Genomic DNA, 18,210 nt, shown 5'->3' with positions numbered 1-18,210 from the left:
CTGCCTTACACTGAATCTCAATTCAAATAACTTGCTAGTCAATACCCTTCAGTCTGGCTTCCAAGCACTACTCTAGTGAGGCAAGACATCACAGTTTCTCACCTTAATTATCTATCATACGTTCTCCTACCCCTTGCTCTTTCTGCAGCGTTTAACATGGTTGACCACTCCACACCACTCTACTCTACTCTACTCTACTCTACTCTCCTTCCTCAACGCCCCGAGTATCTATCACCTGCTCTCCTTTAAACTTGTCCTCCTCCTAACGCTCTGATTTACATTTTTCAGGTACCTGGTATTTCCAAGTCAACATCAGCAACTACTATAGGTGAGCACACCTCAAGGCCTCCTGGGCCCACTCTTGTTTTCTCTGTACATCATCTCCCTCCTTTGGCTTCTTCTCATAGCATCTCGACGCCAATGACACACAAATAGTTTTCTCTTAGCAACTTTCTCACTACTACCCATGCACATATTTCAGGCTGCCTTACCGCTCTTCGCCACTGGATGGCAATACAATCCCACAGCGAGAGCTTTTATACTTTCCATCATCCACTACAACTCTTCCTATTCACTTCCTTCCCAGCATTTTCCCCCTCTAGCAACAACTTCAGTTTTCTTTAAATCTTGGCATGTCCTTTGACTCTCACAACTCCCGCTGCCATTTTAGCTTGGTACCAAGTATTAAATACACGCAATGATAGGGTTTTATAATGATTTGAAATATTGCCTATGTATTTTAACTGTTATGCCTAAAGATTTGTAATATTGTTGTCTTTGTTCCGTTTTTGTACTTTTATGATTTTAAGTAATCAAATAAAGTGGATTGACTGACTGACTGACACGCAATGTCCACCAACTCATCCCATTCTAAACAACCAAAGCAACAAAAAAATTAACAACAGATGCCTTCACAAGTTACGTAGAGGCATTCAACCCTGCGGACCACACTTAACATTCGCCAGAACCGCCCTCACGCTTGTTCCTGTCAATGTTTTAATAGTTTGACATACAGCTCCGTCAAACATGACAGCCACCCATCAAACTTTCACAATGTTTTAGTTTCTCCAAAAAGAAAACTCCCACAGCAGGAGTTGACTTTTGGAAAAAGTAAAATTAATTGTCCCTATACCATGGAGGCTGTCTCCCATGGTGTGGGGTCATTAATATTTTTTTCTGTCCTTCACGGTCAGGTTTTATCTGACGGTACAAACAGCAAAAAAAACGCACAACACTCTAAATCGGGTGGACGTTGTGGTATGTGAATCTCCAATGGCCCATACTTTGTTCGGCCGTTGACGGAGTATGTCAGCGAAGGAGTAGTCTTCATCATTGACATATTTAGGTCTGTAAATCAGGTAAGTGGACCTTCAGTTTGGTGGAGAGGGTACTCCGTCACCATATGCCTAAAACAGTCCCTAAAACTTATTGTTAAAGCTAGTTAAAGGTTTAGCAATGGTCTCCCTTACTTCTAATCTCACCTGCTATAACCCTACCCGAAACCTAAGGTCTGCATAGCAGAATCTTCATGCATGATGGAACCTGCCTTGTGCTGTGTTGCTCTGCTAATATTCTACCTACTTCTCTACAGCAGACGTCGGGTCACCCCCACCATGCAGGGATTTAAAACTTGAAGATAAGGAGTGTATGCTAAACTCTGACAGCCCTCACCATGAATATGCAAGTTTTAGTATCTTCATTTCCTAATTACTTTCACTTGAGAGAGTGAAAGAGTGAGTGAGTGATTGAAAGAGTGAGTAAGTGAGTGATTGAAAGAGTGAGTGAGTGATTGAACGAGCGTGCATGTGTGCGTGCCATGTATTGTCAACCAGGGTTCTCTGTTAACCACAAACAGGATGAGATGTGATGTTCCGTTTACTGTTCTACTGTAAAAGAGTTATTTTTGAAATGGGATGCCGCTGAATAAATAAACATTTATGTTCAGCCCTTTCATAAACTGTTGTCATCTATGGGGATCAGACTTCAAAATTATACACCCCACTCTCAAGGGACTCAGAAGCAGATTTGCTCCCTACTATAGAAGTCCTCGCTACCATGTCCCAGTGGATGGATGCTATCTGGTCTGGCGTAAATGGAGGCGTTAGAGATACCTGTGCCTTGGTTGTACTTTGAGCACTCTGGCATGAGCGTTTACCTGCTTCTGGCAGGAGGATCTGTTGCCGGCATGCTCTGCACCTGCGGCCAGGTTGCGTTTGGACCTCTGAAGGAAGCGGGACACCAAGACCCTAGTGCCACGGCACACCTTCAAGTCACCGAGAGAGAGTGCCCCACTCTGCGAGAGCCGCTGCACCACCTCCTTTGTTGCCTTTAACTGTCTCTTACCGACAGAGTATGCACGCACCAGGCGACGAGAGCCAGCACGTGTTAGACGCGCATCTGAGCCCAGATCTGTGGAGGGAGAAGCAGAGTGTGATTTGCATTGTCCAAAAATCGATAACATTGCACATCTGGAGAAATAAAGGAATGGGTTGGAAGACTGAAAGGCTAATCCTTTAGAGACCCCTTGCACTAACACACAATCATGTCCTTGCTTCATCCCACAGTTTCTTTCAATCAGGACCGGGCTTAGCGCTGGTGGCGCCCAGTACGTTGATGTTTGTTGGTACCCCCAATTATCTCTTTCTCCACCGATTCCCTCACTACCACCCTTTAACAGTGCCCCTCAAGTCTCCATAATCGCTCTCTCTCTCACATGCTTTTCTTTTGGTTTATAGTGCCACTCATACAAGTGTAGGGTGTCAGAGCACTTTACATCACACACACACACATTGCCACAGAGACAGTGAATCATATCTGTGTAAATCAGTGTATAGGAAATGTTACATAAAACAGAGGACTACAACATGCAGGAGTCAAATGTCATCCATACTAGTAGGCAGTATAGTTTAAGAGTGTTGGCCTGGAAAAGCACACACTCAGAATTTAAAACATAACACCATTGTTGAGGGTTCTCTTTATTAATAACAATTGACTTCTACCAAAAAAAAGCCTTTTTTGCAACATAAGGATAATGACAAACTGGGGAAAAAACCATAATGCTCTAATCTATAGCTTGCAGTTTACATGCAGTTCTTTAACACTTTAAGTGTGCACGTCCGCCAACGGCCGTCACACGTACTACCTCGGTAGTGCTGCGCACGTCCGTTGGCGATGCGGCCCCGCCCACTCAATGGAACGCCCCACACCATGGCGGAATTGCTGCAGCGGTAAATGGGTTAATGACAGTTAACAGCTCACTGTTGTATATTAGGATTTTAACTTATAAACTGCAAGTAATAAGGGGTTTCTCTCTGATATACGGAGCAACACACTATCTATTTAAAGTATATGCACTTTAGGTTCTGCATGGTGCATGTTCTTTGCAGCAGACATAATAATCCTCTGAGCTGTCTTATGAGGAGTCAAAACTTTCACTAGACAAAACTCTGATTTCTCTCCAAGAAGAAAATTAATCACTAAAGTTATCTTGCCATTTTTATTGATGCCTGAAAATTGCTGAAAGCCAGGAACGTGGCAGCAGGTGCTTTTAAAACTATGATATGCTTGCAAAGAAAGAGTACTCCCCACCCCTCCACCGAAGTCAGCACCCAGTGCAGTGGCACCGGTCGCACCACCCTAGAGCCAGGCCTGCTTTCAATACCAGAAAGTGTCCTTTAAACATTTACTGTCTTACATACTCCCATAGTCTTCCCCACAATTTAACAATCTTCCTTACCCTGCACAACAAGGGAGATGGAAGCAAAGCCGAAAAAAGGGTATTACAGAGTAGGGCAAGCAAACCCTACCTCAGATAAAGGTAATTGTCTTGAGACCTACCTCTAGACGCCAAGTTTGAGGCGGATGACCAGAAAGGCATATGCACAAGTAGATAAGTATGAGATGGAAATAGCCAACTTAAACAAATGAGACCACCAACTTCTGTAGAAATCACACAGGGCTGTAATGGACCTCCCTATTCTCCAGTCCACCCGTGACCATACATCTCCTGCACACATATGTATCCTTTATACGTATCCCAGACAAGATGAAGGCTAGGTCTCTCAGTTACTCGCAGTACTGTCATAATCAACATTGGAAAGCGCGGGCCTGACTCACAAATGTAAACTTACACTTCTGTGTAAATTTACTACTTTTAGGTATTTATAAACTATGCACTGAGTTTTACGACTCCGCACTTCCTATCCTTATGTGTGCAGAGTTCTCTGCCCTGATTGCGGAAGCTCCCGGTGAAGAGAACTCAGTTCAGCTTCCTCTTGTCCTGTGTCAGTGAACACCATCATGATCTCTTCCAAAATCTAGGCATGGAGGAGGAAATAGGCACCAGCAAAGTTCTGCTCCTGGAAAACTCCTTCTCAAGGCTGGTGTGGACAGTCTCCTCTCAATACAGAAATAAGTCATGTTACTAACTCCAGGAGGGCCAGCATTATTCCTAGGTTCATGGTGCTGGTGACAACGAAGAGCCAACCGTGGTAGAACTTCTGGGGGTGTAGCAAACCTTCCACTGAGATGACTATGTTTCCCCCAGCAATTTCACCAATACTCCGATCTTAGTCCTAGGGCCAGAATTCTGGCAATTTGGACCTGCAGATGAAAGAGGTGCTTGAGGTGCAGGAGGGGTCCCTGGTTGTATTAATGTGCCGGTATGGCAACATCGCAGATTGTGACCTATCTGGGAGCAGAGCGGGCACTTGAGGCAAGGTAGTCCATGTCCTTGGAGACTGTCACCCTTTCAGCCCTGCAACACTTCTAAACAGAGGGGTAATAGGAAACAGCCAGCAATCACCACTTACAGGGAGGAAGCAAGATGCAGCTAGTAGACAACAGGACAGGTCACAGTGTATGGACTGTGGTGGCTGTCTTTGAAATCAAACATCTGGCATCAAGCCAACAGAAGTGTGCTAACAGTGAAGAACCTTCTGGCTCTTGTGTCCCCCTTGGTGGTCAGGCTGTTGTACCACACCTTACAGTCTGGTGTAAACAGAGAATAGGGAATGTGAAGGCAAGGGTCTTCTTAAGAATAGGTGACTTGACTGTAACTTGAAGCCTGGTTTTAGCAGAGAAAAGGGTCTACTACTGAATAAAGCATCCATTTGGGGGGCATACTTTTTCATCATAGTGTCTAGTCTCTGGTCTGGCATACCGAGCGGTGAAAGGAGGAACTTGCAGAGCATCAGTAAAAGAATGAAATGGTGACCTCAAGGGCCAAGGAGAAGGAAAAAAGGAATAGCAGTGGCTATCTATCTCCTTCAAAGAATTGAAGGCAAATCGAACACAAGAGGCAATCTCTTATGAGCACATCTCCCACTAGAGACCAGGGGCCAGATGTATAAATCTGCATTCGCGCACCACGCATTCGTAAAACAAAATATGCAATTTACACAGCTACTAGTGTGTGGATGGGTGTTCAATTTGCAAAATGACAAGGTCGCATTGCAAACCATCTATTCACAGGGGGTCGCAAAACAACCTTGCTAATGAATAATAATTTGGACTGTCGTAATCGGCGACCCCCGTGATTAGCTACAAGGGCAGGGATTGAGACCTGCAAGGGATGGAAGACATCCAATCGTGCATTTGCATTCACTTCACTTCCCACAAAACTCCAAATAATGTTGATTTTTTGGGGGACGATCCTGGAAAGGCGCTTCATCTTTACAGCACAACTAGGAAGGCGTCTCTAGACGGTGCAGGGGTGGTTGATGTCCTCTGCTGGTGGGAGTCTTATGAGTGCCCAACAATGCCTTTTGCAGTTGAAACTATTGCAATCTGTTTGCTGCATATTGTCATCAGAATGTGAAATGCTTTCAGTGGGATCTTTATCTGTCTACCATAAAACATCAGTGTGCACAATGGAGTGTATGGACCACAATTGTTTATGTGTGTTTTCCATCTCATAACCTTTTCAAGTGGAATCACAAGCGGTCTCCTCGTTCACATTGACCTGCTTTTGCGTGTCTGAATATATCACCTTGTTCCTTCGGATCTCTAAATGGTAGAGACAGGAACCCATCATCAACCTGTAAATATAGTTTATCCAATCAGAATGGGGCACCTTCTCAGGCAATCACTCTCTTTACAGAGTGTTGGTATTGTAGACAGAGGAAGGGCTGGGTTCATCAAAAAGTCTTTGTAGATCAGGCTCACACAACATCTTCTGGAAGGAGACCCTACTTGCTGGCCAATTTCCAGGACATAAGAAATGGAATGGTGATGGGGTACAGCTAAAGTAAATGTTGCTTGGTAGGGAAGCAGATGTTTGTCCTCCAGATCATCATACATACAGGGAATCAAGGGCATGCAAGCTTCCACATCCAAAGAGGGACAAACGAAGACTTAAGGAGAACCGCATACAATCTGATGTACACACTGTATGTCATATACCAAGAGGTAGTACGGACTCTAATTTTGTGGGCTTTAAAGACAGCGTTTCGAAATATCCAATAAGCTACCTCTCCACCTGTGGATTTTGTAAAAAGACCTTCAGCTCTAAAGTAGTAGCAGCTACTACATCAGCTCGCCCTTTAGCCTGGTATTAGGTTGGAGTAGTCACCCAATACTATGGGTGGACATAAATTTTTGGTGAACCTCCTAAAAGGTAGATCCTGGCCTCTAATCCTGAACGTCCAACCAAAAACAAAGAGTGAATGCTGTGAAATCCCAGATTGTCCAATTCACTAGAAGAGAAACAAAACAGATGAAAAAGCAGAGGAATCAGAAGCATACTCCTAGGAATTCCTACACTTGGGAGGCAGACATTCCATCCCATGTTGGGGGGGGGCTGACCCATCAAACCTCAAAAGCTGAGTTCCACACTCCTGTGAGCTGGGCACTAAAGAATGACCTATCACCGCCGTGAGGTATGGACCAAGCCTCGATCACTGAAGGTTGACTTTCCACCATTGAACTTAACATTCTCTTTCTGAGAGCCTCACCTCTGTCACCGGAGAAGTTAGAAGCATCTTCCTCCAAAGGCTTAGTGTAGAGAAGTTCCTGGTAACCTATAAGACAAATATAATGCCCAAAAAATCCCATAAATATTCAGAGACACACTTGGATCTGTGGTGTCTGTGTAAACTCTAGTAGAGTGAACAATGAAAGACAAGCGTGAGACATCTACTGACATGCATAAAGATGTGTTAGGACAACAGTCACTTATGTATTAGAGATACTCGTAATTCCTTCATACAGTGCACTCGTCACTTATGTTATTATAAATCATGCGATGTTAGTTATTTTACATTGATCATGCCAATTGAGTAGCTGTATCAATAAACATACCCCACTCGTTTACAAGGAATCGTTCCCTATACGATACTTTGTTTCTAGACATGTCTTATGAGTTTACAGTAATTTTAGCCGTATCCGTTAATTTGCCAATAGTTACACTACGCTCAGTTACTTAGCCTTTAGAAACGCCCTTCCCTACGCAAGTCATGATGCTCCTGTCAGCTATTACGCCTTAAGGTAAGTCATATCAGTTTCACAGCATCCTGCCTCAAGACATTTTCCTATAACCATGCTTATCAATGAGCAATTAATCAACCAGCATCAGTTACTTAGCCACTAATGATGCTGGGGCAACTGGAAATATAGGAATCAGTGGCCACAGTGCTTAAATACTTATGGATTTGCTACACTTGTCACTTAATCCATGATGTGATGCATCATTTTACATTTGTAATAAACAAAATGCTTCTAGCACAGACGTATCAAATGCTACGAAAAACCAGTACTTGGAAAGACTGAAGACAACACAGTTACGAATTTGTTGAAAAAGGTAATGTTAATGCTATTAATTTTATTATTAAATAGAGTAGTAATCATTTTGCCTACATGGTGTTAATATCCACATTGGTGAGCCAGAGAAGAGCTTTTGCTTGCTTCAGGAAACCAGTACACTACACATGTATGTGTAATTAAAACAGGGTTGAGAAATGGATTCCATATTTGTCAGGGGTATTTTGTGTTTCAAAATTCGAGTAAGTTCATGTTTATCTAGGAAAGTACTAATGGCATCAACTACTTCAAGGGTATTCGATGTTTAGAAGACCCTAAACATTTTGAATCTATTTTATGGTCCGATATTCTTAATCCTAAAACACTCATTAAGGTGTACTGCGAGTTGTTCAACATAGTTAACACAGTTTGTAAAAAGGAGCCGAGCAAAAAATCTTGTAGACAAAAAACTTCAATAGAAAAATAAATATTTTAATGAATATGGTAAGCATAAATAGGAGCCTTTGAAAAAGATCAATGGACCTAATAAAAGGATGGTGGCGCTGCTCAGAGAATAGCATAGCTGAATGTCTTTCCACTCAAGACGTAGCTGAAAGACTCAAGACCACAGCACCGGAAAACCTACAACTATGTTTTCAAAGGCAGAGCCGCTTGAGGTTAATGGGAAGGGCTTAGATTAAGATGATGCCACTGACAAAGAATTGCAGATGAACCACAACTGGGGTATAAAAGGGCAGTGGGAAAGTGGGACAGATGTGCAGCAATGGGTAGTAAAGATGAAAACAGCAGAAATAGGATGAGAGCAACAAAAAAAACAAGCACTGGCATATCCAATAGGTCTCGCCTTTGGGACCTTATACGTGTTTAGCCAGAGGTGAGGTGTTGATTAACATTAATGCCTCTCACGTTTGACCATTTTAATGTATGATTCACATTCATGCTACCCAAACTATGCTGCCATTGTTTTTATTTTTTCGATGTTTCCCAGTATCAAAAGCCAATTGTGGCTGAGGGCTACCTGGTGGCAATAGAGAGGGGGAAACGTATCTCCTCCATAAGATGGATATGGTGTATTAACTACCCATCATTTCCGTGACAACATGGACACGGCCAGTATAGCCATCTGATTGATTTATTAAAATTTTTGTTACATGGAGAGTGACTTGAATTCTTTGTTGGTCCTGATGAATGCCTAAGAACTCCTGGTGGAGTCTAACACAGGCAGAAACATGTTGAGCATTATGGGGTATATTTGCTCTGAACCCCCACTCCTCTTAGTTTTTAACCCTATCCAAGGGCACCACCTAATAAAGTTATTGGGTCCCTGAGATAGTTTTAATCTTATCACTGGTTTTGTTTTTGCACTCAGCCCTCACTCACCCTTTTTGCTTAGGGTTATTCCCCACTCTAAAACACCTCAGCTCCTCTCCACCTACCCTTTTTCTTGGTGGAGAGTCGTAGCCCGCATCTGGGACTTTGCGGGCTACGACAAATGTTGAAGCATGTCACCATTGGTGAGTGAAGGTTCTCGTCCTTTCAAATGATTACTTCCTGTTTTCTTTCTCCTCTTAACACACGACCTCTGGTTCACGAGAGACATATTTTTTGTGAGTTCATTGAGACTTTCAGGCCCAGATTTAATAACATTTGATGCAATGAAACGCAGCAAGACAACTCGCTGTGCCAAGTCCAATGGAGAGAGCAGGAATGCGCCATATTTACTAAGATGTGGCGGCACATGCCTGCTCCTCTGCGTTGGCCCACCACTGAGTGCTACCTAGTGCCAAAGCAGGCACCCTTGCAGCAAAGGTGCCTTCATTACAGGCAGGATTGTTTTTGTGCAGGAAGGGACACCTTTTAAAAAAAAACAATCCTTAGAGGCATTGCCCTCTTTCTACATACGGAAAGAGGAAATAACGAGGAGGAATTTTCCCTCATTAAGACTCTGCTGGGATGGCGTAACATCTTCACCCTTAGTAAGTCTGAGAATGTGCCAAAATCCATTGAAGGATACGCAGGGATGCTCACACTCCACATGTGGATCGCCTTCCCTATTCAGAGTAACACAAGGCAGTGATTTGTGCTGCCTTCCATACTCTGGATTTAATAACCCGCGCAAAGCCATGCAAGGTGGCTTTGCATGACTTAGTAAATATCGCCTAAGCCCCTGCGTCACCTAGCATGACACAATGACAACATAAGGGCTTAGTAAACCTGGCCTTCACCTTTATGGCTCTGCCCAGTCAACTATTCATCTCTCACCTAATGTTCTTGGCTGCTTGCGTGCACCCTTCCACCTGCACCCCAGTGTTTGCACCGAACTTCATGAGGGACTACATTATAACTTTATCCCTTTTCTATCTGAACCTACTAACTCCCTAAAGTGTGTGTCGTTCTAGTATGCTAACATTGCATGCATTAGCACGTTACACCCAGACATATAGGCTTCATCACTGCTTGCCTTTAAACACGGGCATAAGTGTAAATATATTTACTCACACATGCATTCATGAGCCTGTGTTGCCATGCAACAATCCTCACACATATCTGTTTCACTTACCAGCTTCGTAAGTCATGGAGATGCCTGGGTCACTGTGTGACTTCTGGAGTTTTCGGGGAGCCGTAGCTCCAACTGGTGTGCGAGGCTGGGACAGCTCACTGTACCTACGCTGCGGGCACTGTGAAGCCTGGCAGGAAGCACCATGGTGGGGGCAGGTTTGGCCTCTATCCCTTGTCACTCCAGCAGAGTTTTTACCCTTCATCCGCACCTCTGGGAAACAGGGTCCAATAGAGTGTGCAATGCTCTCCAGGCGGTTGCAGCTACGGGTTTCAGCTCCTCCCACCTGGGGTAGAGTGTCATTACGTTCGCCGGGCGTTGAGCATGAATACGACCGCTCTCCTCGTGCCCTGGGAGCTAGGGTTTCCTCGAAGGGTCCTTGGAGGCCAAAGGTAGGGCTGCGCAGGTGGTGCCCACACTGCACGCAGTCCACGCTGAGGCAGTAGTCCGCTCGGCTCCGCTGGATGGACCGGAAGAGGACGTAGTCCACAGATCGGATGGATCCCTGCATGTCCAACAGGCATGAGTCCTCAGAGGGGCTACTGTCATCCGGGATATCAACAATCTCTGACATGACCAAGGAGGCGCTGTCCATGGACACTGAAAGAAGGGAAGCTCATGAGCATCAACACATTAACACACACACTTCATGAGGCAAACACACCAGCATCATGTATTACACCAAAATAGACATGTTAAATAAACAGATAAACATGTTTAACATAAGAGAGTTATCTCCTCAACCCTCTTCCTTTCAACACATCATGAGGGCAATTCCACCTGTACACTCATGTTGGTATTTCAGGTGGAGCCATGAAGATGGAGATAGTGTGCCTTTTTCGTGCTTTGGATCAGGTAAGATGTGGCACTGATAATTGTGATCATTTGCGTTGTGTCCAATGAGGGTGAAGAAGGAATAAGTCTTCCAGGTGGTATCACATTTCCCTCACATCCCCTGTTCTGTCCCCTGTGATTTTCAAGAGTCTTCAATTCTCAGGCAAATGGTTGAATACAAAGTGACCCAAAGAAAGGGTCTCTTAGCAGATTGGCTGGGGCAGTTCAGATGTCACATCAAGTTTGCAAATGTAAGACTCATGATAAGAACCATGGACACCAATATGAGTAGGCCTCCTACTCCTGTTTTTATTTTTATTTTTAGATTATAGTCTTATTGAGAGTAAGTATTTTAAGATAGCTGGAGTCTATTGGAAGGTGGCATCATCATTATTTAACACCTTCAATGCTAAGGCAATTCCCGCTGGATGCTGAACTTGGACTTTTCCCATTGTTCATGACAAGGTCAGCTCGTCATAAGCACAGGTCCAGTAAACTGCATGACGAGCTGGCCTTGTCATTAGCATGGAAGTGGTTAAGGAAGGAACTGCAACGAGGCAGACGGAATGGCAGTAAAGACATTACTGAGATACCCAAAAATAATTGAGATATTAACTTTAGAGAGAAGCATCACAGTTTAAACTCAAAAATGGAAACAGGATAAATAAATAAAAATGTAATGATGGTAAAATGTTGAACATGTGTTATGATCAAACTCAACTACATTAGTATGATAAAATCACATGCATCAGCTTGAGAAACTCATGAGTGTCAACATACTGAACTTAGACTATAATGTCAAAAACGTCACTTGGTTAAGCTCACTAGACTCTTCCAGGTAAATGCTTAAAAGTCAATGTGTTAAACTCTTGAATGGCTGACGAGTATTAACTTTACGTTTAACTCACAAGTTAAAGCATGGTGAACATTTCCATACATGCAAACATCACAGAACTTAGTTCATGAGCATCTTCACAGCAAACGTTCAAGTGTCATTTTCTATCAATTCACGAGTCATTGTAATAAATATGCGACCATAATTATTTTAACGGTATCTCTCTTTTACGTGCTCCCTCTTTAATCCTTCCTTCTTCTCAACTTCTTCACTCTCTTCCCACCCTTACATCTTCCCACCACCTTCATATTCCACGTTGAGAATGGTTCTGGTAAGAGACGTCATACCTTCTCCAGTGAGGACTGTCGAGCTCACCCCGTTGCACGGACTTGTCCTGGATCCCTCTTGTGCCTGGGTATCAAACGCATTCAGGGTGGCCTGCAGCAACAAAGCAAGCAAGATGAAGCTTTGATTAAATGAATGAATGATGACACATAGCTGTGATCCCATGCATCGACCCTCTCTAGGTGCTGGAGGTAGACAATCGGTAAATAGGTATTTCAATGGAGCAGAAAGCCACTTTAGCATTGCGTTTCTTGTATCATATATCAGCGCCCACCCTTTCTGCTCTAGATCAGATTCTATACGCCCAAAATTAAACCCTGAATTTTGCCAATTTATGGCCAGATGTGCGACCTGCAAAATAGAGCATTGCAAATTGCGAGTCATTTGCGACTTGGAATTTGCGATGCACTATTTTGCATGTACAACAGTGTCTTTTACACTGTTTGCGATTCCCAATGGGGTCGCAAGTTGCGAGGCTCATGAATATTATTGAGCTTCTCACAATTGGGATTGACAGGCCCTACCAGAGGTGGTGGCCTGCTGGGTTCAGCAGACCACCATGTCTGGGGCTGCTTTTTTAATAAAGCAGTTTTTTTTTAAATGCAGCCCATTTTCCTAAAAGGAAAAAGGGATGCATTTAAAAAAGAAAAATGAAACTTTTCAGTTACATTTTTTTAAGAGCCGGCAGTGATCTCTGGGACCACTGCCTGCTCTTAAAAAATATTTTCAAACATACTCACAAAGGGGAAGGGGTCCCCTGGGGCCCCCTTCCCCTTTGCGAGTGGTTTACCACCTACTTGAAGTAGGTGGTAAACTGCGAGTGTTTTGCGGTCGCAAAACACTAGTACATAGCATGTTGACTCGCTATTAGGAAGTAACTCCCCTTCCTAATAGCCAGAGTCGCAAATGCCATTTTGCCAGCCAGTTTGCAGAAAATAAGGAGTTAGGTCCCGGGACACAGGGTCAGCTGGACCATAGAATAATTTATAAAAAGAGAAATGCTGGCCCTGCGATTTTTGATAGCTATATTTTGAGCAACAAACCAAATCCTTGTTATGATTTGTATGGTCGAATTTATTTAAACCATTTACTTTTTCATATAAATCTCATTAAGTTAAAGCATTGATTGCATGAGAAAAACACTACGTACATACAATTTATACAAAAACATTTGACAAAGAATTTTAACAAAAATACATAAATACATATGACAAAATGACATCCAATCATTCAGTGTACATAAATATACAAATACGGTCATACGAGAAGCATCAGTCGTTATGTAGTATTAAGCAATGAAGCTATTTGCAGTAAGGAAAAGAAAACAAAATGAATTGTAACAAATACAAATTTTCAATTGTCTGATAAATAAACTTGAATTCTTTCTGCTATTGCCAATTCCTTTCTGCTATTGCCGACGCGTTTCGAACTCGCTCTGGCATTTGGCAAGTTCTCATCAGGGCTTTCTCGTATTATTCTTCTGAAAATTATGTACAAAGAAAATGAGTGAGATTTTGCAATCCTCATTTTCGTCCCCTATATACATTGTCCCCTACCAAGACTTTCTAGAAAACGTGTACCTTTATTTTCAAGTTGGCAGCGGGTTTTCAATTTTCAAGAGATCTTATTCAATCAATGTAGATTCGGTTCTAGAAAATTACAACGAACCAAATTACAATATAGTAATGGTCAGTACAGCCTGCGCCTAGATGGCCAGAGGACAATCTTGGAAAATTACCTTCAAACCAGTAGTCTGCACTTCTGTTTGGTAAATATTTGAAACAGCCGTGCGTGGGACAAAAATCAGCTCCCACCCGCCAGCCGGCGGTGGACACGTCTTATTGCACCTACAAGGAGAGTTTAAAGTCACTCAACTATTCCAATCGGTTTTACAAACAGCGGTTAGAACGAGTAGAACGGGTAACAGAACCGGGTGCCTACCTTATTGTTGGCGCTTGGGCTGTTTAAATGCAGTTCCCCTGTTTTTCTAACTTCTAGCCGGTTTCAGTTCGTTTTTATGTTCGTTTTTATGTTCTAAAATGACAAACACGGACAGTGTGAGCCCGCTCCTGTGTCATGCGCGGTATCACTAAGCATTACCTATCTTTGTGCTTACCTAAATGTTGGTGATCTTGAAGAAACACACGCTCCCAAGTGCACTCCAAACCAATCCAGGGAGTCACTCGATTGACTAAGTCGCCATCTTAAAAAGCAGACATGTGATCGTCAATGCGTGTCACATGACTGTCACATGACTGTCACATGACTGTCAGGGCTATCCGGGCTTTATGGGAGTTGGAGTCCCATTTTGCATTCTGATGTTTTCCTAAGTAAAAGTCTACATAAAAGGTTCCACTTGAGCACTGTATTATATCAAAGCGGAATACAATCGTGAAATCTCAGACATCGAATTTAGTCCAGTTTGTAAACTATTGAAGCGCAGGATTAAATACGCTTCTTTCCTCAATAAGACATCGTCCACATCCTTAATACATTGGGCTCGAGTCACTGTGTACAAAACCGTCCACGTGAAATCTGTTTCAGTGTGTCCAGTGTCAACAAAATGTTGTACCATTGGAGCGGTTAGCACTTTTGTTTTTATTCGTGACCTATGCTGTGTTATTCGGGTATTAACCTGCTGGTTAGTCTTTCCTATATACAATTTTCCGCATCCGCAGACAATTGCATACACGACATTCCGTGTTTTGCAGTTTGAAAACCCTTGGTTCTTCCACCTGACATTTTTGTGTGTGAATTCACTTCCCTCGATTGTTGTGTCACAAGAGACACAGTTGCCGCATCTATGGTGTCCCTCGACCGGCTTGAATCCCCACATTGACAATAAGTCATGTTTAGGTTTTTCAATGGTGACGTCCGCACGCACCAGTTGCTGTCCAATGCTGCGGTTTTTTTTAAAAGCAAAAATCGGTTTGGGAAAGGGGCATTCTAAGCCCTCCAGCAGATGCCAATTTTTAAGTATGGTCTGTCGAATTTTATGGGTCCTCTGGCCATCTAGGCGCAGGCTGTACTGACCATTACTATATTGTAATTTGGTTCGTTGTAATTTTCTAGAACCGAATCTACATTGATTGAATAAGATCTCTTGAAAATTGAAAACCCGCTGCCAACTTGAAAATAAAGGTACACGTTTTCTAGAAAGTCTTGGTAGGGGGCAATGTATATAGGGGACGAAAATGAGGATTGCAAAATCTCACTCATTTTCTTTGTACATAATTTTCAGAAGAATAATACGAGAAAGCCCTGATGAGAACTTGCCAAATGCCAGAGCGAGTTCGAAACGCGTCGGCAATAGCAGAAAGGAATTGGCAATAGCAGAAAGAATTCAAGTTTATTTATCAGACAATTGAAAATTTGTATTTGTTACAATTCATTTTGTTTTCTTTTCCTTACTGCAAATAGCTTCATTGCTTAATACTACATAACGACTGATGCTTCTCGTATGACCGTATTTGAATATTTATGTACACTAAATGATTGGATGTCATTTTGTCATATGTATTTATGTATTTTTGTTAAAATTCTTTGTCAAATGTTTTTGTATAAATTGTATGTACGTAGTGTTTTTCTCATGCAATCAATGCTTTAACTTAATGAGATTTATATGAAAAAGTAAATGGTTTAAATAAATTCGACCATACAAATCATAACAAGGATTTGGTTTGTTGCTCAAAATATAGCTATCAAAAATCGCAGGGCCATTTTGCCAGCCAGTGACATACTATTACCCATTTTTGCGGCCGCAAAAAAAGGGTCGTGCATCTGGCCCTTAATGCCCAACACATCCATGATTTCACTTTTTGTCAGGCAAACAGACTGCCTTCCTTGTACCAATACCTCCAATGCTTCAAAAATATTTCCCACAACACTGTTTGAATTCATTCCAGAGCATCCAATAATACATATTTCACAATTGCAATTCCACACCACCGGTCCAGCCAACAATTCAAGACTGTCCACACCTCTCAACTCGCACACCTATTCAAACCACCTACAGAGGGTGCAGATGTGGCAACCTATGCCTTACGCTCTAACAGAGCCGCACTCCCCTCACATTCCCCAGTTCACAGCACAATGGGAGCTGTCATTCTTCAAATACAAATAAACAGCAAGAGACAAAGGCAGCATCGATCTGTTCTATCCCCGATAGCTTAAACCAGCTGTCAGCCCACGCATAAGCTGCTCTTGCCACTGCTAACAATCTACCCCCATTCCCCAATCCCGACAAGAACACACACATCATAAGATGTGTTGCTTAGGATTTGGGAAGTAGGTATTGTAGTAACAAAGGTATAACATATTGAGTCTCTGCCCAAAGACCCACTTCTTTCACTGCAATTACTTCAACACCGAGCCTGTGAAGTCATCTTCTGCTAAGTCACTTGGGTTAAAAGTCTCGTCCAAAGGCTGAGTTCCATTTTAGGAAAATTGGAGCCTCTAATGCTTCCTGCATAATCACTCCCAAACCACAGCAGAGCACTCAGCAGCACAAGACCACACGAGCAGCTGATCAGGTAGCTTGGGGGTGAAGCCTACAGCCCTGGACGCCCAAGCCCAGGACAGATCTGTAAGAAGTTGGCCTGGCATATGATGTCCACTATTCTAGTGGGCACCTTGTACCTAATGTACAGGTAACCAATTTAGAGAGAGAACAGCTAGGCTGTGGTTCTGAATAGCAGGGCCATAGCCAGACTAAAGTCGGAAAAAAAACAGTGAAACACAGCAAACCATAGGAAGCAGATCCTACTCTCCTACAAGATCTACCTGGGTAGCATGGTACCAAGGCCTTAGCATCCTAGGTAGGAGGCTGGGCTGATGTCTCGATCTCATGTTTACCCTCAGTGTCCAATAGCTACCACTCTCACACTGCAACTTCATCCTTGCCTCACCTTGGCATTTCTTTTGACATATTTGTTTCTGCTGTTTGTCTCTCAGCTGTGAGACATACTGGGATCCACTTGAATACACAGTGGGTCATCTGCAACAGCGCACTCCCCTGTTTCAATGAAATGTCTCTGTCGATTGAACTGTGAGACCCCTTCCACTGTTCCCTATGTCCAACTCCCTCTCAGGCTATGATTCCTATCATCACCGTGCCCCGATTTCCAGCTCACTGTCACGTCCTGTGTCCTCTTACTCTTACCGCTTGCTCCGTTCTAACAGACGGTCAAAACTTGCATTCTGTCACTGTTACCCATATATTCAGGATCACATCGAGGTCTTTACAACTGATGATGCAGTTCATAGCACATGCCCTACAACCAATCAGCACAGCAGATCAAAGCCAACCAGTGCAACCAACATTAAACCAGCATCATCCTGCACTGCCACCTGTACACCACCCTCATGAACAGTAGTCTCACAGGGACCAGGAGAGGTCCAGGCATTCCAGGGCACAGCATGCGAGGCGTTCTCATAGTCCTTCCTTGTTTTCTACTACTGCGTGTCACATCATAAGAAAAAGGTGTGGCGAAGCAGCCAGGGCGACAGACACTGGAATCTGGGGCCCACGGTTGGACCCCCGGCAGCAGGTCAGCCCAGAACCATGTGACTCTGGGCAATAGCTTAATTAATCTTCCCGACTGCTCCCAGCGCCGGGATGCCTCTGGGTAACTGTTCGCACTTTACAAATACTGGATTTACATTTACATCACCAGCTGTGCTGTTAAAGTCACAGTATTGCATTGATTGACTTCCTGTAGGGAGCTGAGATGTTATCACATCTCGGCCTTGTCATCTGTCAATCTCTAATGAGATCCATTCCAGCCAGCCTCTTCAGAGTCCTACTGTGTGGCTGTCTCCACTGTGTCCTTCTACCCATTTTCTCCTTCTAGCCTCATAAATGTCTATATCCGTGCCACAT

General features: G+C 43.3%; 1 protein-coding gene across 1 annotated transcript in view; it reads right to left on the bottom strand.

Moving 5' to 3' along the window:
- The window catches only part of ENTREP3 (endosomal transmembrane epsin interactor 3), an 85,927-nt gene that overhangs the window by 5,320 nt on the left and 62,397 nt on the right, over positions 1-18,210 (bottom strand). Inside the window, exons 8-11 of the mRNA XM_078669706.1 lie at positions 12,332-12,422; positions 10,319-10,915; positions 6,954-7,019; positions 2,156-2,409 (exon numbers count right to left, since the gene is read on the bottom strand). Of these exons, the coding sequence (XP_078525832.1) occupies positions 2,156-2,409; positions 6,954-7,019; positions 10,319-10,915; positions 12,332-12,422 (1,008 nt within the window). The remainder of the gene's footprint in view (positions 1-2,155; positions 2,410-6,953; positions 7,020-10,318; positions 10,916-12,331; positions 12,423-18,210) is intronic.

This window comes from Lissotriton helveticus, chromosome 12 (assembly GCF_964261635.1).
Source record: "Lissotriton helveticus chromosome 12, aLisHel1.1, whole genome shotgun sequence".
NCBI lineage: Eukaryota > Metazoa > Chordata > Amphibia > Caudata > Salamandridae > Lissotriton > Lissotriton helveticus.
Note: the sequence above shows the minus strand (reverse complement) of the source record. Positions and strands in the feature narration are given on the sequence as shown.